General features: G+C 46.6%; 1 protein-coding gene across 1 annotated transcript in view; it reads right to left on the bottom strand.

Annotated features, from left to right (window-relative positions):
• The window catches only part of NTAN1 (N-terminal asparagine amidase), a 724178-nt gene that overhangs the window by 549447 nt on the left and 151073 nt on the right, over nucleotides 1–23658 (bottom strand). Inside the window, exon 3 of the mRNA XM_069647129.1 lies at nucleotides 9018–9083. Coding sequence (XP_069503230.1) covers nucleotides 9018–9083 — 66 coding nt within the window. The remainder of the gene's footprint in view (nucleotides 1–9017; nucleotides 9084–23658) is intronic.

The raw sequence follows: 23658 nt of genomic DNA, 5'->3' as shown, positions 1-23658 counted from the left end.
AAGGGAAATGATTTGGAGGACCTGCCGTTCACCCTCACCGTGGCCTCCAGGGATGCATATAGAAGTTTTACCCATGATATAAATGTCTGCCCCAGGTTCATCCTAGCCATGATTTCCCACAGGGCATCCCACCCCACAGTCTCAAACGCCTTTTCGAAGTCCACCGCCAGGAGGGCAAATGGGGCTGGTATTTCCTTTGCCCTGGACAGCGCCAATTGGACTCTGCGTAGGTTCATTCGAGTTAATTTATCGGGCATGAAACCACATTGGTCTGGGTGGACGAGGGTCTCAATCACCTGCAGTAGTCTGTTAGCGAATGTTCTGGCGAGGACCTTCGCTTCGCCATTGATCAGGGATATCGGACGATAGGGTGCGCATTCCTCCGGGGGTTTCCCAGGCTTGTGTATGACTACTATGCATGCCTTCCTGAGGTCTGTGGGGAGTGCTCCTAGTTCTCTGCTGCGTAGGAACATGCGATGCATGTGGGTAGGGAGCATGCCACCGAGGCATTTCCATGTCCCTGTCGGGAATCCATTGGGGCCCGGAGTTTTCCCGGGTTGGAGCTGTGCCAGCGCCTCTTGCACCTCAGTGTCGGTGATGTCAGCATTCAGGAGATCCGATTGGTGCTGTGGGAGTATCGGGATCTCGACTCTGTCGAGGTAACGTGAGGGTTCAACTGGCGGGTTCCCGGTGGGTGGGGTATAGAGATTTTGGTAGTAGGCGGCGAATGCCTCGACAATGTCAGAGTCTTCGGTCAATAGTGTTCCATCCGGAGATCTGATGGCCCTTACGTGTCCCCTGCTTTGTTCGCGTCTCTCCAACCAGGCCAGAGTTAGCTTTGTCGCCCCGTTCATATATTTGGCTCCGGACTAATTGGTGAGCAGTTCGCGCATTATCTAGAGATAAGTTACTAAGGGCATCTTGCGCCGTGAGCATCATCTCCTTTGCTTCTTGGGTGCTGTGTATTAGGATTTGTCGTTCACACTCCAAGACGCGTTCTTCTGCTTCTCTGACCTTCTGGACTTGATGTTGTTGGTAGGCGGAAACCGCAGAGATAGCCTCCCCCCGGAGGACCGCCTTGTACGCCTCCCAGATCGAGATCGGGCAGTCCACGGAGCCCTCGTTGAGTTCGAAATATTCCGTTGTCTTCTTTTCCAGCTCCTCAGCAATTTCAGGGAGACGCAGATGGTATGCGTTTAGGCACCAATTACGATCTGGCTGGCGAGAGGAGTTTTTAACGGTTAGAAGGAGCGGAGAGTGGTCCGAAATTCCTCTCGCGAGGAATTCAGCGTCGAGAAGCCTGTGGGTTATGTTGCAGGGAATGAAGGCATAATCAAACCTGGAGAACGATTTGTGGACACCCGAATAAAAGGAAAAACCTGCCTCGTCCCTATGAAGTGAGCGCCATGTGTCCGTCAGTCCCAAGGCCTCGGCGAACGCGGCGAGCGGTGTGGAGGTGGGGCGTGTTCCGGATCTCCTAGGGGTTCTATCAACTGCGATGTCCATAACTTCATTAAAGTCCCCCCCAATCAGCCACATATCAGCCTCTTCTTCCAAGAGCAGGCTCTGTAGTTCGGAGAGTAGTTCTTTCATCAGCATGGGGGGGGCATAGATTGCTGCCAGGCCCCATTTCTCACCCCAGATGTCGGCCAGCAACAGTACATAGCGGCCCCGGGGGTCTGTCCTGATCTTCCTAATTTGGAGAGGGACACGCTTGTGAACGAGTATCATCGTGCCCCTAGCACCTTTCGTGAATCCGGCATGGTAAGTATGCGAGTAGTTGGATCTTTTGAAAAAGTTGGTGTTTGTGCCTATCAAGTGTGTTTCATTTAAGAGGGCAATGTCTGGTGAGTGTCGGTTTAGGTACTGGAGCACCAGTCTCCGCTTTATGCTGGAGCCGAGGCCGTTGACGTTCCAGGACAGTATGGTTACCTTGTTGGAGTTCATCCTATCTGCGTGAGTCCACTTGTTGGGACGTCTGGAAGGATTAGTGGCAGTTGCGCATTTTCCGGGGGCATATGTCGGTTTCCTCTCAGGGGAGACATCCCGGGGCTGCCTCGCATTGAAGTGCCAGATGACTGGCAGACAATTGCGTACACGGTCCAGGTCAAAGACAGTGTTTGTTTACCTTGCCTGCATTCGTCGGCTTCCAGCCTTCTTGTCTCGTGATTCAGTTACTTGGGTTCCCAAAACTCCCCCCACTCTGTACTCCCCCCCCCCCCAAACTGGGAGCACCTGTCGCCCAAACATTAAACTTATAACTTGGTGAACTTAAACTTCCTCGGGATGACCCGAACTAGGGTGGTAACTTCTGTGGGGTCACCCGGACTGCGCTTGAGACTGCGGTGCCTAGACTGCGGCGGCGGCAATAGTGTAATTTCCGTGGTATCCCGTGGCAAGTTCCGTTCTGTGATGCCCAGACCTCATCCGTTCCCTGTGGTGTTTTTGGTGGGACGCTGCAGCGATTCGGTTTCCAGGTCTATCTGAGTAAGGGATGGCAGGCTCTGCCCGGGCCCGGGTTTGCGAGCGGGCGGTCCAGCAGGCGAGCGTCAGGCCGCTGGCCCATTGAGGATCTGTGTTTCGAGCCAATCCCATGCTTCTTTGGGGTTGTGAAATAGGTGGGTCGTGACCTCGTGATGGACCTTGAGCATCGCCGGGAAGAAGAGAGCGAACTTGATTGACAAGGAGTGAAGTTTCTTCTTGACAGAGTCGAATCCCTGGCAGGCCTTTTGGACCTCTTTGGTATAGGCCGGGCAAAACCCCACTTTGTAGCCATTATATGTGATTGGACCGGAGGCCCGTGCCATCTGCAGGATAGCATCTCGGTCCCGACAGTTGAGGAGGCGTGCAATTATAGTTCTGGGCGGGCCGCCTGGGGCAGGTCGCCCGGTGGGTACCCTATGTTCTCTTTCAATAGAGAAGAATTTCGACAGTATCTTGGGAGCGAAAATGTGAGTCAGCCAGTCTTCTAGGAAAAGTTCGACACTGGGGCCTTCCTCTTCCTCCGGGATCCTAAGAATCCTGAGGTTATTGCGACGTGCCCTGCCCTCACTGTCTTCGGGCTCCTGAGTTTCATCCCTGTTGCCTGCTTCCGCCAGGTTTTGTGTCTCCTGGCGAGAGGGGGCCTCCACTGTGTAAAGGTCCATTTTACTCTGCAGGGTCCTTGCCCATGGCACAGTCGGTAATTTGCATGAGGATTTGGGCCCGGTTGGACCGTGTGGATGCCCCTCCGGGATTGTCGTGGGCCGTTGATTGTAGGGTAGCGGCACAATCTCCCAGCGGTAATGGTACCCAGGACCCCTGATCTCGGATGGCCCAGTAGAGTTTGGGGGGTGTCTCAGTGCGTGATCCCACCAGCCAGTTATTCCCCCTTTGTGGGGTGTATGTCCAGTGGTTTATGCCTGTGGGGCTATGAGCCCTGCATCAAGGGCCTTCGCTCCCCCAACAATCGTGCCCCAAAGATGGCCAGTCCTCTGGGCCTTGGAGCAATTTCGCAGTGTGGGGGTGAGGCTGCAGGCGTCGACACCAGCACCGGGTGCTTATAGAGGTGGGAGGGGGAGAGCGCCTTCAGTCCCCGCCGCCCAATACTGTAGTTATCGTGGGATGTGCCGCCTCCTTCGTGCGGTTCGCCGTTATGCAATTCGCCAGATCGGGGGGGGGGGGCTGCCCGTACCTTGTTGTTGCTGTTGGGGGAGCGCGGCGCCACGTTGCCCGTGTCCACGCCACAGCTCAACCCCAGGTGCTGCAGTCTCGCTGATGGGGGTGGGGAGGAGGGCGGAGGGGTTCCAGCTCCGTGCCTCATCCCGGTTCGTGTAGCCGGCAGCGCAGGCAGGTGTTCTTCCCCAGCGCGGGACACTGTCCACTTGTTTGCAGGGTTGGCGGGGGAGGCTGCGCGTACCTTGCGATGTCGTTGGGGGGGGGGGAAGCAGCGCCGCACTGCCCCCAGCCTTCTCTCCTTCCCCGCTGTGTCCCGGCCCCAGGCGTTGCAGTCTCATTGATCGGGGGGGGGGGGGAGGGCCTGTTCTCGTTCCACTGAAAGGGCGCCCTGTGTTGCGGGTGTCTGGCCGTCCCTCGCCAGGGGATTGGGTCGCGGTAGCTGCAGGCGCGGGATGTCGGCCGCGGTCGTGCCGCGATTCGGAGCCGCTTCTGGCCGCCTTTTCTGAATTCCAGCTGGGGGGGAGGGAGAGGATGTCCCCCCTGCGGTGGTCCGTTGGCGTGATATCGCCAGCTGCGGTCCAAGGATCGCCCGTTCCCCGGGGCCCCAAGGCCACGGCTGCTCGAGGGGGTAGGGGCGGAGCAGCCGCTCACATCCGCCCAGCAATGGCGGCAAGGCTCGCGCTGACGGACTTCGGGACGTTACTCGTGGTCTCGGGTCCAATTCTGCTCCAGGTTGCAGGAGTCGCTGCCTGGGTAGGTCCGCTGCCTCTGCGTTGTCCGGAGTCGGGTGTAATCCGACAAATACAGGGGTTTAACAGGATATATTATTGCGGCCGCCGGGAGCCGATGCTGTTAGCTCCTCATGCGCGGCTCGCGCATGCGCGACATCGCATTCGATCCTTTGACCGGACACCCCCGATACCTATGCTGGATCTCAACACTATAGAAACTAAGAGAACAGGAGCAGATCTATGCGGCAATAACCCCTGTGGATGTGGGAAAAGAAGGTGCAATCCCTTTCCTTTGCATGTTGGAACCTCTATGTATCTATTAAGTTCAGATCCCCCATGAGTTGCAAAAGAGCCTGTGCAAAATCCGTAACAGCTCAAGTAGATCCTACTAGTAGTGCGCTTCACGTCCTAACTTATAGTCTGGCTTGCTGCACATCCAGATTCCTGAGGCTCTACTCCCAACCCCAAAGGTAAACAGTTAAAGTGTAATGGTGCGTCTGGATTGTTGCGCTACCCTAAGTAATTGTCAGTGGAGTACTCATAAGTAAATTGAAAGAATAAAGAATTTTAATGATTAATTGTTGTCAATTTTTCTTGACAGTCAAACATTTCAGCCCTTCAGCCAACATGTGTTTCGACAAATTGTCTTTGTCAAGGCACTGTCTCAAGGGCATCGACTGTTGGTGAGCTTAGAGAGGTCATATGATTGCTCACAGGCAACATTCTCAAGATCATTAATGTGATGTTCGGCTTACCCAGGCCGGCTATGCAGTGCCATGACCTTGCTGGTCAGACCCTTCATAATGTCCGGTATTTCTTTGAGGTTGGCAAATAGGGTTCGCAGGTCACTGTCGTGGCCAGGGCATCCTCTGGATGATCTCTGCCACGTGTACCTGGCCGGTAATTGACAATTCGCGCTTTTTGAGATTCTCTAGCACAGACATTAGTGCCAAGATGTCTCCCGTTTTGGGGTGTTTAGCCATATTTAGATGTTCCTGTGTGCCCACACTTTAGATGCTGAGGGGCCCTGTCCGATGGCCGCTCGGTCTGTTGACTCAGGTGTGCTGTTGAAGGCAATGCCTCTTTTGGCCGCCCGGCCTGGAGATGTACATTCCAGTCTGGACATCAATGAGGCCACAGAAGGGGAGCTGAAGAGGGGGGGGGGGGGATGCAGGCCTTGCCACCTCTACTAGCCAGCCGGGTGGACCCCACCACAACCAGGATCACATGCAGGGCTTCAGTGTTCACAAGGCAGTGCAATCATCCTGCCCGTGCCTGGCCGCAGACTCCCAACACTGCCACTCCTCCACTACACATGGCCGATGAGGCCACGGAAACCCCCCTCCTCCTCCTCCTCTCTCCGCGGTCAACCAGTTTATGTTTCAAAGCTAAGGCTTTGGTGTAAGGCTTCCATGCTCCGCCTTCAAGCAGGGACCAGCCGCCTCTTCCCTCTCTGCCACCATCTGAGCTTGGGCCGCCTGTATTGGGATCCGGCCCCTGCGACACCACGCCTCCTCTTCATACAGCCTCACTGCCGACAATCGACCGACCCCTGGAGAGGGGCCATACCTCCACTCTGCCATAATATGGACCGGGCAGGTGCCTCTTCTCCCCTGTGTCATTCATTGGGCATTCAGCTGCTCCTTTCCACCAGGCCCATGGTGAACGGCCACTGGGACTACACAATTTCAGCAAGAATCATACTGCGTTTTGTGTCCGACTCTTACTTCTGCTCCCTTACAGCATACACTCGGGATGCCTTTGGATCCGAAATGTCCTGTCACGAGTAGGAAGGAACAGAACACTGTAACTCAGAGGTGGGTGGTTAACCAACGTTCAATTAAGAACTAACAAAAGTAGGTACCAATGAAGATGCTGACTGCACCTTCTTAGTTTCCCACCAGCCAGCCAAGTTCTCCCCCTACCTCTAGGAAGCCTTGCAGTGGGCTCTGGTCTGCCCGGAAACACTGCAGTTCAATCTTCCTCTGGGCAGCACAGCTTTTCCTTCACACGCTTCCCAGGCTTTAGGAACAACGGGAGCTTCACTCTGCCAGTTTGCCTTCTGGTCCTTCCACTCTGGACTGGCCCTGGTCCTTCCAGATCCCCTCTTGGCGTCCTGGTCAGCTTCCTTCCACCTTCCTGCACTGTGCTGGCTCCTGCCACTCCTCCAGGGAGGACTAGACAACTGCTTCCCGGGTCTCTTTTCCTTTTCTACTCTGCTTGAACCAATGAGTAACCAGCAACCACTAGACCGCTCATTCTAAAAGTAATCTTCATGGTTCCGTTCCTCCCCCTTCTCGCTGTCTCAATATCTATCCTAGAACTCTCTCTTGGGTATAGTAGGATCTTCTTCATTTCAGTACTTGGTAATGAGGCTCTATTTAGGTAGTTCCTGTTCTTCCTTGTCCCAGGACTTTTAAAGGGGACCGAGTTCTCAAGCCTACCAACATACATAAGGGAGTCTGATACAGAGGTGAAGTGGACAGGGGAGGAGTGTGTGTGGAATGGTGATGTGTTATCAGAATGCAGCATTCCCCCAAGGATAGTCGTCGTCGTTCTCATGCAAAGGGGTAGCCCATGGTGAAAACGGAACATCCACGGGTTTGTCACAACGTATGGAAAGAGTTTTTAGTGGCAGAGTTGTTCTCAATCTCCTTAATGTTTGCTGTGAAGATCCCTACTGTTGGGAGCTGTGTGTTAATGTTTCAGGGGACAGGGCTCCTATTTTTGGACTGTTTGGAGTATTTGAGGCCAGCCATCTTATTTTCATTTGGGACTTATTTCCAAGTTGCTTTGAAGAAAAGGGAAGTTCAAGGGCTAGCACAGGAGGTCATCGGGAGATCAGGCCACAACAGAATTGAACTGTTCAATGTCAGATGATGTTAAAATGCTACAAATTTGTTGTAAACTACGGAGAGTGCCCATATTTTCAGAGACATGTAGTGTATGTTTAGACTTTTCACTTGCTGTTAAAAAGAGAAGTAAAGAAAGAGAAGCACAATAATTGCCTCTTGGTCTAATAGAATCAATATTCCACTGAACTGTTTAATAGGAGGAATCTGCATTCTGCTGACTCAGTAGATAGAATATCCTACAAGTATGTAGAAAACAGAATGGGATATAGCAGTACACACAGGTTAACATAAATGTGCCACTGTTTAAACAATTTACAGTGGCTAGGCCGACTTTTGGTGAAAGCCCATAAGTCCAAAGGAAAAGTGCTTAGACTGAGCCACTTCCTCAGGTTTGCAAACTGAGGAAACCGCTTCCAGTGAATTCTGCTTTAAATGTTTAGAAGGCCAAAATTTGGTGAAGCACCAAAATAGACGTCGTGCAATTTAAGGAAAAATATTTGTTCACCAGCTATCAGGAGTCCAAAGGTCGGTGACAATCTAAAATATCTGTCTGGAACTTTGGACTAATGTATTACAGATCAGCTGGTAACAAAACATGTTGGGTTGTGATTGGACATATTGCTTCAAATGGCATTCTGCTATAAAATGCAGAAGTGCACGTGTGAAAAACTAACAGCACTAACCAGTCTTGGACACACTGTGTAAGAAATAGAAAGTTACTAAAAGAAAAAGTAAAAGGGATACAAAAGTACCCCTGCTGCACATCACTTTAAGGGGATGTGTACAGTCTAAAAACAACTAGGTATTTTATAAAGGGAGACGGGGACTCCCTGCAGTTGTAGTCTAGGGAATGCTCAGTGACCCAAAGTAGAGGAGCTACGGAAGGAAAGAAAAGCAAAAAGGCTTTACTTACCTTCAAAAGTCAGAACATGAATCAAACACTAGCAAACTGTTGTGGGGTTCCATTGATGCGAATGGAGTGAAAGCTGCAAAAAGAAAATCTTTCCTAACAAGGACCTTCACTCTTCTGACGGGAAGGGAAAATGACTTTTCTCAGCTATATTCAGGTTAAGCTACAACTTCTGCATTTGGAACAATGCTTTAACGAGACAACACTAATGACCAGAAACAAGCAAAGTAGATCAAGAAACATGAAGCAGGACTGGAGTTATAGCATATTTAACAAACAGTCTACCAACTGGCCTTTCATTGCGGATGAGAAAATTAAGGCAAAGATCCTCGCTGGCTTAGGGTACGGCCACAATGCTCTACACAACACATTGTGAGGGTAATAATGAGCTAAGCCTCTGCCCTTGCAAACAAATGGAGGGTGCGAGTCTCTTTTGTACTTGAGGATTTTTTGCCAACTATATGTTAGCAAGAGGCAAAGGGCAATGCCCCCCCAACCCCCTCACCGGAGCAGGAATATGTTCTTGTTGGAGTTCTAATTTACCACCAACAAGCAGTATCTGATCCATAACGAGACCAAAAACTGTTTTTATGCAGCACTTAACAGAAGATTCAAAGCTTGTTACTAAAGGGTACAATATGTGGTTTTACTTATATCCAACTCAGGGAAAAGTATTTAATCAACTTCGAATGGGTAAAGGGCTGAGTGAACCCGACAATATTTGGCATTTTGAACTGCAGTTTGCACACAGATTTCACTAGGCACACAAATTCGCCATTTTAACAAGAAATTATGATGCGCTGGCTATTTGCTATCAATATTTTTTGCACACTGAAGCTGGTTATTTCTTGTGGTTTCTCATACCTGTGTGGCGGAGTACCAATATGTGGCAAGTTGTTGCATCCTCAGAACCAATGACTGACACAGATCCTGTTTAAAATATACCATAGTTTGTTATACATTTATAATGCTACATCAGCTTAACAATTAGAACACAGATTAGACAACATTTACATATGTTTCATGCACAACTGTTTGTCTTCAAAGACAACAAATCTTCACTTCTCTCAAGTTAACATTCAGGTTTAGCCCGGTACACCTGGATTATGTTATGTTCAGCTGGGTAAGAATGGGTATTTTTATGAAGATTCACAGGTTCTATTAATCTTTTATTTTTGGAAGTATTTTGCTCTTGTTCCAGAGGCGAAGGGTTGAAATGTGAAGGCAGGACCGCCCCAACATGGGTATAAAAGGGAGGTGGATAAGATGCAGGCAGACCGAGCAAGATATGGGCCTGTAAAATGTAAACCTGTGTCTGAAGAGGAGGTCTTGAGGAGGCACAAAGGGCCTTGTGAAAATGGCAGATTGCTTTGCAGGAAAATTAGTCTTTCCACCAGCATCTAATGGAAACAGCGGTGTGCCAGAGTTTGACTGGTATGGATTGGAAGCTTAAAGGGAATTCTAGCTGCTGAGTGGGCTTACCCTTCAAAGATTCTGGTATACAGGGCAAAAGACAAGCGAGGTACACTGCATTGCAATAGGCTTGCCTAAAGCCAACATAGGCTTTCATCAAGGTGACAATGTGGAAAGGAGACAAAATGACAGAGCTTTCTTTAGGATCAGAGTTGTGCAATGCAAGACGGATCTATTTCACTGATTTGGACTACCAGTGAAAGGTGGTTGTCAGTAACCAGCCCCATATAACAAAACTATTTGACTGGGGTGGGCAAGGACAGATCTAATCCCCTGAACATTTCGGAGGTAGCTGAGGACTGTTTTGCATATGGTCTGTTAATTTTTTCTTTTAGGAGTCTTGTGCTAGATGACCGGGTACATTCTCTTGACTTCCTGGATCAGGGGTGTAAAATCGCTGGCATTCCATTGTCAGCCCCCCTGCCCTATACTAAAGTGACCCATTCCTCACCTCAAAGGGAGGTGTGGTGAACAAAGTAACTGGTCAACAGGGGATGATCTATATAGAATGATGGTTGATAAGAGCAATCAGAGGATGTCAATTGATCAAATTTGACAGGCGGGACAGACAACCAAATTCAGGGTTCAATTAACAGTTTGTTCATGGTTAAGGTACATCGATATGTGCCAGGACGAAGGGATTTTCCATTGAAAAAACATAATTGGGATTCCTCTCCCAAGGTGGGGACGGAATCCACAACATACTATAAAGATGGTTTCAGCTGCTGTACTATACCCTTGAAAAGAGTGAATATTTGGGAGTTAGCCTATGGTGAAGTTATAGTAAGAATGAGCTAAAATTAAAAAAGGCTCGGCAGAATTATTTGTGAAACGTCGAACTTAAAATAGGCTGGCTGATTATGAACTGCTCAAACACTACTCAAATACCCAGCAGAAAAAAATACTAGCATTAATTTATGTTTCAAAGGGTGTGGATTAAAGCTGGGCCCCAAAGCACCTCCTCAAATGTATGTTGTTAGATGGTGTGGATCACAGCCAACCCTCAATGCATCCACTATTAGTTATACTGTACGAGAGCTAGGACTTATAAGCCCCCCCACAGGTACTCCCTCAATTATTTTCTGTTTTCTGCATGAGAGTCTACCTGCTCCTTAATCAGCCCTGCATTTCTTACATCCATTAACGTTATGTATCAGAACAAACTAGGATAATGTGGGTGCATCTGCCCATCTAATGTTGAACAAAAGGTCACACAGATGCCCCATAGTCTAAGTTATCATTAACGGATTAGCATATGAATAACCAGTGGCCCAGAAAATCACTGTGTCCTGCCTCTACATGCCCCCACACCCCTAGCTAGGTCAAGGAGAGTGTGACAGTTCTTACTACAGAAGCATGTGCTAGTTGAGGATGTGAGGCATGTAGCGAGAAGCCATAAAGAGCAGTGAGGTTCGGGGAGCACTATACTAGGAACTTTAGGTGCCTGCTGGTTTTTACTGTTTTGGAATCCAGCCAGGTGGTGAACTTAGAGGATGTTAAATTAAAGGCATAAGGAATGTGTAGATCTTTCCTGTTTCTAGGTTGCACACACTTTTATGCATTTCAATTCAATAAACATATCAGTGCCACAAATATTCTGTAGTAGGTCATTTCTGCCATGGAGTTATATTAACTGTTGAATGTCACCTTCAAGCTGTGTTGTTGTTAACTGATGACCATATATTTCCAGAGGTCACTTCTGGGGGTCCCCATGCGCTTCTTATGTACCAGAGTGGCATATTTCATAAGCTTTTTTAAAATATATTAAGGAAACCTATTTTTTAAAAACCTTTTTATTTAAATACTCGGGTGATTTAGGCTGTGCCCCTCTTTTGGTCACCAGAAGGTTAGCGAAATAAAGTTACCCTCTGATCTGAGGAGGCTGTAGCTAAATAAATAGGAAAAGGGGGCTACCCACAGAACGGGCAGCCAGCAACTAAGATTTTTAATATTCTGAGAGGGGGCTCAAATCATTGTTTCAGTCTTGCTAGAGTTACATTGCAGTCTCTTGCAATCCATCCAGCTGTTTACTGCTGTCGTGCAGCTGGTGAAGGACTACTGGAAGCCATAACTAGGCTAGGCTTGGCAACATCTGTGTATCATCAGCATACATATAGATGCAACTGTGCAAAAAATGGCAAAACTAGGATAGTGGGCAATTTTCCACATTGTAGGTAATATTTCATGCTGATCAACGACTGATCAAAGGCTGCAAACATACAACTGCTAGCTTACCCCTCACGCAAGTTTAAGTAAATTAAAAATAAATACTGTTTTTATCTCTGCGTATTACACACTTGGGAAAATTTGTTTAGAAGTTAGCTTGCATTGATACTGAGAATGTGTGGAAGAATATGCTGAATGGAAATTGTGTCATTAAAACTGGCAGTAGTGAAGTTTTTGCAACACTGCAAGTTTTATAATCCATAAAAGCAATTCTCTTACATTTTTATGATAAAATAGTAATTAATTCTTCCTTTATCCTCTATATTTTCTGGTTTAATGGAAAATTTGATTAAACATAATGTAAAGGGTTGTATAATATTTTAGCAGTTTTGTGGCTATTTTTATGACAAAATGTTAAGTTATCTTGTTCACTTGGCTAGTACTATTTGTAAAGGTTTATTTTAATCCATGTACAAATAAATAAATAATAGAAAATACTGTTTTAATGACTTAACTCACACATAGTGTGTCAACACCTAGACAATGACAATGAAAGATGTAAAAGATATGCTATAGCCTCCTAAAAACTTTAAAATACATAGGCCCTCATTAGGACCTTGGCGGAGAACCATGGTGCTATTAGCACCATGGTCCATGGCGCTAAGTTGCCAACTCCGCCATGGTGGTTGGCGGACTTACCGCCCCATTCCGACCTTGGCGGGGCGGTAAGTCCCCAATCCCCATTTACCCTTCCCCATTCCCATTTTTGCCCCATAGGGCATAATGGGAGTGGGGAAGGCGTTAATTACGCCACTGTAAATTACGGTGGCGTAATTAACAACAAGGTCCCTTAGCGCCATGGATTTTAACGCCTGCTAAAAGCAGGCGTTAAAATCACCATGGCGCTACAGGAACTCGTACTCAGGCGGTAAGGGTCGGCGAAGTTTACGCCGGCGTAAACCCCTTACCGCCTGGGTCGTAATGAGGGCCATAGAATGTAGAGTTGCACATTAAAATGCAGTAAAGTTATTTGATTTTACAAGGGGACAAAAAGTGACAGAGAAGGTGGCAAGCATGGGCAAATAGGGATTTACACACTTTGGTAAGGAAGGGAAAAATATGAGATTAGGATCCAGATATTATGGTACAAAGTCACCAACTTGGCACTTGACCAAACATTCTTCCTTTCAAAACCTTTTACTTTAAAAAGCACCTCATATTGATGGCCAGTTTGTTATTACAAAGCATTCCTAAATAAGAAAATTTCAAAAGAGGGGAAAAGATATTTCCACACAATCGCATAATTTCAGACAAGCGCTGTAACCAGTTTAAAAAATATTGGCATTATTTCTCCAAGACCATAGGGGTCATGAACGCGACATTGCAGAACCCTTGATCCCTCAATAACAACACAGGAAAGGCAATCAAATCACTGTCAAGGGCAATGACGGGCCTTTGCAGGTATTTGAACAATAACTATTGGAAAACTGAGGCTGCAGCAAGTTAATAAACAGGAACCTAGAATAGGTACAAATTCCCAATGACCCAATGCCGACAACTGATCAGTAATCATATTTGCTAAATCAAAGGCATTTCAAAACTATCCACAGTGCTTGCATGCATTACAAATATGATTTCGCCACTAAACCACATCTTTACTAAGCATTTCTTTTGTTCTAACCCCATACAGTACACACAGTTACGTAAGTCTTGATAGATAAGAGAATAAAAAAGAAGATTAGGTGGTATGCCCTGGATCAAAAGTTTTGATCAAATGGAGAAGCTGGAATAAGAATGTGTATCATCTTGTTCTAAAATTAGAAAGTTTGCAGATAGACTAGTCTTTTCCCCTTACTACGCCTCTGTAATGTTTTAGATTTATTGTAGAACATTATTATTGTGCTCAGATGATTTCTATGCATTTCTGTTTTGGACAGAGAAGGGACATGGAACACAGTTAAAGTAATGTATCCCCAAGATCACACAATGTTGGTGAAGAGGGAAGTCCGATTAGAGCCTGTAATACCAGTCTGCAGTTTAGCATTAGACAAACATCCCTTCCATCCTAGGCAGTACTTTTGGATTAAGCAAGTGTGTTATTGGTGTTTTTTTTCTTCTAATGATTAACACAGAATATACAATTTTGGTAAAGTGCGGAAGCCGATTTGGAAACCAGCTCTTCTGGTTCTCATTTAAGTAACCAAAGCACAAGACATTTCTTTTTCCTCTCCTTCCTTGCCCATCCTCTTCCTCCTTTCCCCAATCTCACCTTTCTCTTTGCTGTACTATATTTGTGCCCAAATCAGTGTGCTCCAAAGGAAAGATGACCATGCAACAGTTAGGGGTATGGATGTAAGAGGTGGCGTTTCTGGGTGCATTGTACGGATAGAAGAAAGTTGTTCCTCAAAGGGGCAGATAAGTAATCAAGTTTGTCACACTTTTGGGAAATGCCTACGGTGGTTTGGCAGAAGAGTAGTACTATGCCTGTTTGGGTAAATACAGAGTGGGGAAATGTCTTTGGGAGAGGGGTGGAGCATTGGAATGTGTCAGCTGGAGTGTTTGGTTGGATAGCATATAGAGAAGTGCAAGTGAGGCTATTGATGGACTGCAGCCATGTGCCTAGGAGGTTGGACTGTCTGTGAGGAAGGAGGAGTTGAGGCTTGATGGATACCCGAGTAATACAATGTCTTGTTTGCAAGTTCCCTCCAGACTTGTGATCTTTATTAACATTATTGCTAAGGTTATTACCCTTGCCCTACGTGATCTAATTGCTAATCCCCTGCTAATCTCATACCTGCGCATAAGTATTGCTGACCCTGTCCGAGGCAGACATAGGCTAACCCCCTACATGCTCATAGTCATCTATTGCCCAACGACAATATTGCAAAACCCATTTAAAGGCCCTTATCCCTTATCCTGTCAGATGTCTGTGTGTGGGAGCGATTTAGGTCTCATCAGCCAATGCACTTCAGAAAGATATACCTAATATGCTGTGACAAATAAAGGGTATTCGTCCCTTCTCCTCTGGGGGAGCCACCCGCTTTGAGGCTAGGAAGGTGATCCCACTCTGCAAGACCCTCCTTATGGGTATGGGCAAGTGGGACCTCAATGGGAGTGACTTCCCCCAAAGGGGACACAGACTCACATTCCGATGAAGATTTCCCTAGAACCAATAACATATCTGCATATATGGGACTAACTGTTATGAAGACTAATCTGTCATCCTTATGTTTGGCTTCAGGCAATGTGGGAACAAAACAGACATACCAAGGAAAAAGAGATGCCTCTTTAAAAAGAGACGTGAATATAGCTGGGACGAGTAGCTATTGTGAAGAGAGTGTATGGTACACAGTGGAAGCCCCATTATGTCATCTTGTATCCTGGCTTGTAACATTATGTGTTACTACTGACTTCTGCAATTGTACTCGCTCTCCCCTCTTGCTTCTCCATTCTGTTTGACGGCTTACTCTCTGGACCTAGTATGATAGCAACCTTGTCTGTCTCCTCCCTCCTCCTCTTAATTGTTCACTTTCCCCCTTCAGCAGTATCTAAAAAGTCGTCAGGCCTGGTACGATAGTCACTTGTTTTGTTCCTCCCCTTCCTTTCTGCACCCCTCTCCCTCACCTTTTGTTTTTCTCCGGATCTACCAGAAATGTCGTCAGGCCTAGTACGGTAGTCGCCTGTCTGTTTCCCTTTCCTTCCCACTCTCCCCCAGCCTTCCTTATCTATGTTTTAGCTCTTGCACTATCTGAAATGTTGTCATATCATATCATACGTGATTACATCTTGGAGAGGTGGAGCAGAATGAAGTTGCAGAGCCAGCAACTTTTGGAGAGGCGAGAAAAGAGAGTGAGGTGCCGACGAATCCTGCAACGGAAAACTGTTGCCTAAGCGGGGACTGAAGATCCATGCAATGTGGTGGCGTGACCATGGCTGCTTTGTGGTGGGCGAGACACCCAACAAACGATGCAGAGACCACCAGAGAAGGAAGTACTGTCATCTACCTGCATGCCACACGTGTAGACGGCACCCGAAGTCAGAGGAGCTGAGAATGCTACGCTGGCAAGGCCAGGCAGAGAGAAGAGGAACGGAGAAGCTTAATACCGAAGTGCGCACCGAGGCCCGCAAGGTTCCCCATTGTCAGAAAATGTACCAGGGAGAACGGGAGAGGCAGGAGGCTACCCAGGCAATGTATTAAAAGAAGAAAAAACTCTCAAAGTTACAAATAGGAAAGTCAAACATTAAGTGAGCAGAATTGGAGATACCTGAAATCCACACAGAATGTGACAAATAACGCTGTTTGGGAAACAGATAACAAGTGGAATTGAATACCCTGGGAGAAATCTCCAGGTACAGAGACTTGAAGAGAGGAGCGAGCCCACTGCAAAGGGTAAAAAGTATTGTGAAATCAGTGTGTCAAGCAGTGGTCGAAGTGCACGAAAAGAAGTAGTGGAACTTGCACCTGCTGTTTAAGGGAACGTTCAGTGTAGTGCACTGAAAGTGAAGGTTTCAACTTCTTCCTACACTTTATTTTAAAACAAAACCATCCCGGAACGGTTTCTTTTTAAAATAAAAGTATAGGAGCTGTACAGGGTAATTTAAAAAAGTATAGGAGCACCGCTCCCGCTCACTTCGACTACTGGTGTCAAGGAAACAGAATCATAAAAGGGAGAATCCAATACCAAAAACACAGGAGAGGGGGACTCGTAATTTGGATAAGGACTGTGACGGACCTAGCAACAATGTCACCAATTCTCTGGAGGGAAGGTTCTCTTATGTTGACAAAGAAAGGCAGAAGCTACCTGACTCTGACCCTGGTGGTGGCCATTTGCTGAATGACCATGTAGAGGACGTAAAACTCCAGAGGCAGGAAAACACTTAATCAAAATAAACCTTCATAGGAAAAGCTTGTTTGTTATATACATAAAATGCCAATAAAAATAAACAAATAAATAAAAAATAAACCTTGAGATGTAATTCTTAGTGACACCCATGGGCCTTTGAAACATGCCTGTATGGCTTATTGTGACGCAGATAAAGAATTCCCAAGTTTTCTTCACCAACAACCTTATTTACCTTCGACCCCTTTTTTAATACTGAGATGAGGAAAAAGGATGGAACAATGAGGATGACCAGAAGCGGTAAGCAAATGTCACGTTCTAGTCTTTGCAAAGTTTTAACAAATGCCGGGAAGTTTAAAAACACACAGCTGTACAGAATACAAGTGGAAGTCAGAGACTGCAGCTTTTGTGGATGCTGGTTGGAACGCTGGAGGTGAGCACACTGTGGAAGGCAGCACAGAGGCGGACGAGAATGGCGTGCAGAGAGACCAGGCCAAGAGAAGCTCACCGCTTTAATGCTATAGGCAGCTGGAGCCACCGAAGCAAAGGAAGATAAAGCTGTAGCTAAACGGCTAACGGGACGCAGGCTTCGTAGGCTCCGACGGTCAGAGCCTACGAAGCCAACTGGGTCACTGTGGTCATGCACAGTCCCGGCCTACCTGCCCACTCTATACTCAGACCCAATGCACAAGCCTGCACCGTTTGTTTGATACATTTCCTCGCCCCATTCCGACTCAAACTAATAGTCGCCAGAGGTCTCACCTACAACAATGCACAGAATGGTGGTCAGTCAAAATCTCGAAAACAAAATCTCGAATGACAAAAAGCACGAAACAAAAATCTCGAAAAAAAAATATCGAATTTTTTATTTATTTATTTATATATGTTTTTGGGGTCAGGTAAGTAAAAAAAAGGGGTAAAATTTAAAAAAAAATGAAAAAAGGGGGGTTGGGGGGTAACCCTCCCATTTCGAAAAAAAACGCATTGAAAAAAAAATTCGATATTTTTTTTTTCGAGATTTTGTTTTCGAGATTTTGACTATAAACCGCACAGAATGTTCGTGTATATTGACTATGTTCCATAACCTTGACATGTCTATGATTTTAGTGATAAGAACCACATAATGATTCACTCTGAATCCCTGATGTTCACGTTGTTCCTGAAATAGCAACCCCACAACATTCTTAAGGTGTTGTATACTATCTATGACTTTATATGATTAATCTCTGTGTCTGCATTCACTTGCCATAACTGTGCTATATCATTGTGATGCATGTGTATATGCCTAGTCTCTGTCTCTATCAACGTATAGTCAGGCACGCTATATTCTTGTCGACTGCCCGCAACCTACTGCACCTGTTATTGTTAGCCTGTCGCGCTCCACCTTAGGAACTCCAGACTAGGTTCTAGATTCTGCAACAAAACCCAACACTCACACCACCATACTAATACCAAACCTCACAATATCCAGGGTAATCGCTCAGCATTATCGGTGCCTATCCACACCACACCTCTAAACTTTAAAGACGCCCTATTCCCCTCCACGACAGCACTAACCCTGCTAAAGACACAATGGTCAAAGGGGCACTCGTGAACACCAGATCCCTCCTTGCTCATGCGCTTGGCATTGCCGACTTTATTATCACCCAAGATCTCGACTTCCTACCCATTACCGAAACGTGGCTACACGCTGCAGCCGGACATTCCTTGTCCTTAGCCATCCCGGATAATTATGCCATCATTAGATGCGATAGGAACTCCAACCACGCTAAAGGCGGTGGTGTTGTTTTTATCCTTAAAAAAAAATCCCTTGAACTCAGGCCCATTCCTAACCAGAAGATCCCTTCAGCTGAATTACTATCCGTTAAATTGCAGACATCACCTAATCAAACAGCCACAATGCATCTTATATCCCGACCGCCAGGGCCTATCACCACCTTTGCTGATGACATTACATCCCTCTTTGTACCCAATACCAAACCTAAGTCCCAAATTATACTACTGGGAGACCTCAACCTTGGATTCCAAGATCCAAACGACTCCAAAGTCCATGATCTTGCCAGTACCTTATCAGACCTAGGATTTACCCACCAGATTCATGCACCTACCCATATCAAAGGTAGAACTCTTGATTGGCTCTTTGATCTGAATTGTAGCATCAATACAGTGTCTATCACACCTTGTATGTGGTCAGATCATCACAAAAAATGCTCTCGCTTATCCTTCTCCTCCTTAATAAAGTATCAGCATCCTGCTCGGACCCTACAGTACTAGTAGATGCCTACAACCAAACCAAAAGCACTAAACACCATAGCCCCACTGAAACTGCGGAAGCCTAAACCCCGTGCTCATCTCAATTTGTGGTTCACACCACACCTGAGAGACTTACGTAAAGCGAAAAGAAACGCTGAAGCATGTTGGAAAAGTCTTCCTACGGATGCCAATAAAAGCTCCCTGATCTTAGCCTCTTCTAACTACAAAGAAGCGATATTCACTGCAAAAAAAGACACTTACAATAAGCGCATCCATCAGGCTGAATCCAACACTAAAGAGCTCTTCAAGATACTAAAGGAACTTGAATCTCCCATAGCCCCTGCTTGACAATTGCAACTCTGACACCGCCTGGTGTACTAACATCCTAAAAGCGCTCTTTGATAAAATCTCCGCACTCCAAATTAAAATCAACGCCAAGAAATGCAGCCTTCTCTCCGACTCGCTACCTGACCACCTCACCAACAAAATCCCACCTACCACACACTCCTTCAAACCCTTCTGCTTCTCACCTCTCTTAATCTTTGAAGTGGAAAACATTATCAAAAAACTTAAACCTTTGAATTGTGAAGGTGATTCTTGCCCCACCCCCCATCATCAAGGATGCTGCCCATGACCTGGCCCCATTCATAACCACCTTTATCAATGCCTACTTCAAATCTAGCACTGTCCCCGACAACCTCAAGGATGCGTGGGCCATCGCGCTAATTAAAAAAACCTAGCTTAAATCCTAGCAACCCTTTTTACTGAAAATCTTGGACCGCGCTGCCTATTTACAAATCCAGGGTTACCTAGAATCCAATAAACTTCTTGGCCTCCGGCAATCTGGATCCCGACCGAGGCATGAAACAGAAACTGCCCTCAGACTTAAAATCACAAATCGGAGACCTCAATGACAAGGGTAAGATGGCCCTTCTACTTTTGTTAGACCCATCGGCAGCATTTGATTTGGTCAACCACCAAATTCTCTGACACCACCTCAAAACTGCGGCCCATTTTTTCCGATTAAGCTACATCCTGGATCAGATCCTTTCTGGCTAACAGAACTATGCGGGTCTTCTCCCCCTCCGCATCAGCTGAACCTTCACCAGTCCTTTGTGGGGTCCCGCAAGGGTCATGTGTCTCACCCACATTGTATAATGTCTTCACGAAGCCACTCTTTGATATTCTCGACTATCTGAGCGTCACCTACACTAATTATGCTGATGACACCCAGATACTCATCCCTTTCACTGGTGACTACACGACGGATTCAAAAGCCCTTAACAATGTTTATCCAGTTATCCAGGCTTGGATGGCACATCACGAGCTCTGCTGAAAGGAGGAAAAACTGAGTTACTCATCTTAGGCTCTAAGTAATAAACAATGAACCCACAACCCAGCAGGGAAACCAGTTGGACTGGATTTGCACGAATAACTTACGATCATCAAGGGTAAAAAGAAATCTGGCCTGCCCATATTCTGGTCACTTTCGAGATACTGCTAGACCCCCCCCAATTAAACAGCAAGAGAACCTGCATGTGAAAGTCTGGAGTAGAAACTTCAAGGACATTGGGTCGGAGCAGCTGAAACCATGTTTACAGCAGATCCTCAAGTCTTTTGCAGACAATGATGATTGCGAGCATATGTTATCGAAATATACCAAACATATGCAGGCGATGGTGGACAAGAATGCACGGTAAGCTCAGAGAGAGCAAGTGGCTTACTGGAGTGCTTGAGAGCGAGTGTCACATATCATTAACAGCGCAAGAAAGCCCAAATCAAGTAATTGGAGGAACTGGTACAAATACAAACAGTGTGACCCAAATCTTGGAAAATAGATTGATACAAATACAAACAGTGTTAAGAAAGGTTCAGTGACCCAATACTGGGAGAAAGAGAAATATACAAATAGTGTTAAGAAAGGTTTGGTGACCCAATACTTGGAGAGAGAGGTTGATATGAATACAAACCATGTGAAGAAAGGGTCACTGATCCAAAGCTTGGAAAAGATCATGGACACAAATATGACCAGTGTTAAGAAAGGGTTGGTGATCCAAAATTTGAAAAGAGGAGTGGATACCAATAAGAAATTTGCTGAGACAGGGTCGGTGATCCAATACTGAAAAAAGCATTATTTCTTGGATGGAAGAAAGAGTGAGTAGAGAACGAAAAAGTCCTGGCAGAGTAGTAAACCAGGACGGTGCGAGTCCGGGACCTGCATCCAAGAAAAATAATTGTGATGTCCTTGCAGGAGAGTAAACCAGGCACTGTGCAAGTCTGGGACCCACACCCAAGAAACACAATTGTGATATCCTGGCAGGATAGTAAACCAGAAGTGAGAAGAGAAGTACACCTGAAACCGTGGAACAGTGAGAACGTATACAAAAGGGAAGACCCATACCCCTTTGAAGGATCTGTGATAAAGTCGCAATACCATGGCAGGAGAGGACACCAGGGGTGAAAAGAGTAACAGTTAAAGGAAAAGGGAAGAACCATACCCCTTTAAGGTTAATTGAGATACAAAGTGGTATAAACTAAATATTTAAAAGAACTGTGTATTTGAAGGAGACTCAAGGGAAGAGTCTTCCTCCTTGAACTGTAATAAAGTGACATTGTAACTACCAGAAGAAATCTAAAGGAAGGGACAACCCCTTTCCTGGTGGAACTTTTATTTCCTTGTTTTCAATACCATAGAGCTTTAGGTTTTGAACTCTGAAAGAAAGCTACAAGTACCTAGTTAACAGAAATCCCCTTTTTACACCTTACATTGTGTTTAGTGTGTAAGGGTCAGTTTGGGGTTTTGGACACAGGACGGAGGACGCTCTTTTGCTTAAACATCCTGACACAGACATTCCTTAGTTTCTTTGAGGCAGGGGAACCCCTCTTAGGATTAGGGATAGGATTTCTCCCAACTCCCTTATTATTTTGTGATAAGTGTTTTACTTAACATCTCACTGTGTCCGAGTCTTACTCTTGATCACTTACAGGTCATACAAAACCTAGGGTTTGTGAACCTTGAAGAATGTAAGAGACATACAAGTAAAAACCAGAGTGCGAGAAACTATTTAAAGGAAAACTGTCATAAAGCTGGCATTAAAGAGAAGGCAAGGCCCACAAGTATACGGAAAGAGCTACATGACCTCATGAAGCAAACATAAAGAGGTTATCGGGGAAGATAAGGAACAAGTTACTTACCTGTAACTATTGTTCTCCAGCATGGGTCTGGCATGGATTCACATGCTCATGAATATACCCTGTCAGGATGGGAATTCTCAGTAAAAAGAAAAACAGTTTCACTTCACTCACAAACTGTATTTCTCCTCTAAACCAATAACTTTCCTTTGGGTCATACTGCACCCCATCCAATGACAGCCCTCTCCCTAAGCCCATCCTCTGGCAGCCATCATCAGATTTGATAAGTACGTAAAGTAGCAGTATGACAAAGAAGAGCCGCAGAGGGGACGGAGGGAGGGTTCGCTTGTGAATCCATGCCAGACCCATGCTGGAGAACAATAGATACAGGTAAGTAACTTGTTCCTTCTCCAGCATTGGGTCTGGCATGGATTCACATGCTCATGAATAACAAATACACAACAGTACATTGTTACACAACCACGGGAGGTGGCAAGGATCAACAGAAGCAATTAACTCTTACCTCTGAAACAGACTCGCCTCAAGCAAACAACTTTAGGACACAAGCAACGTCCACCGAGTGCAAGGCCCTCACAGCCGGGTGACGAAGGTTTTGGGAAAAAAACAGGTAATATCAAAGGTTAGTTGAGGTGGAATTCCGACTGAACCTTCGGCAAGAAAGAGGGGTTCGTCCGCAGTACCACCCTTGATTCGTGGAAAGTAAAGTATGGCTGTTTGCAGGATAGGGCCTGTATCTCACCCACTCTGCTGACAGAAGTGATGGCCACAAGGAATGCAGTTTTCCACGAGACGAACTTAAGAGGGGCCTGATGCATCGGCTCAAAGAGGGCCCCCATGAGCCTTGTCAGAACCACGTTGAGTTCCCACGCCGGGGCAGGAGCCTTCACCATCGTGAAAGAACGAAAAAGTCCTTTGAGGAATTCTATGTCGAGTCGATGAAACCAAAGTGAAGACTTTCCTGGAGACCTCGTGTAGTGGGAGATAGCTGCCAGATGTACGTTAATGGGGGCATGAGCCAGTCTGGCCTTGGCCAAGGATAGCAAATATGGAAGAATCTGCGGTGCCATGACCCTCAGATGGGTAAACCTCTGCGACCGACACCACTTCAAAGTCGATAACGCCCTGGCCTTGGCGAGGACCTCCCTGCAGTCGGCAGGCAACTCATATCCACCATACTCTAGGGCTGCAGGAGCCAAGCCCTCAGGTTGAGCGATCCTGGGTTGTGATGCAGGGCCACACCCCATTCTCTGGCGAGAAGATCCGGGACCGCTGGTAGCTTGATCAGAGGCAAGGCCGACAGGCTGAGAAGGTCCAGATACCAATTCTGCCTCGGCCACGCTGGGGCGATGAGTATCATCCTGCACGGACACTGAGTGTATTGATGACTCGTAGCAGGAGAGGCAACGGAGGAAACGGGTACAGAAACATCCCTTCCCACGGGAAGGAGAACACGTCTCCCAGGCTCCTCGGTTGGTGGAATCTGCTGGTAAACTTCTGGCATTTAGATTTTGCCGCCGACGCAAACAGATTGATCTGGGGCCTGCCCCATGGGGTGAAGATGTGGTCCACCTGGTCCTGCCGAAGTTCCCACTAGTGGCAGGAGCGAATTCCCTGCTGAG

Source organism: Ambystoma mexicanum, chromosome 2q, assembly GCF_040938575.1.
Source record: "Ambystoma mexicanum isolate Mex_15411 chromosome 2q, UKY_AmexF1_1, whole genome shotgun sequence".
In the NCBI taxonomy this organism is placed as follows: Eukaryota; Metazoa; Chordata; class Amphibia; order Caudata; family Ambystomatidae; genus Ambystoma; species Ambystoma mexicanum.
This window is presented reverse-complemented; position numbering and strand designations above follow the sequence as displayed.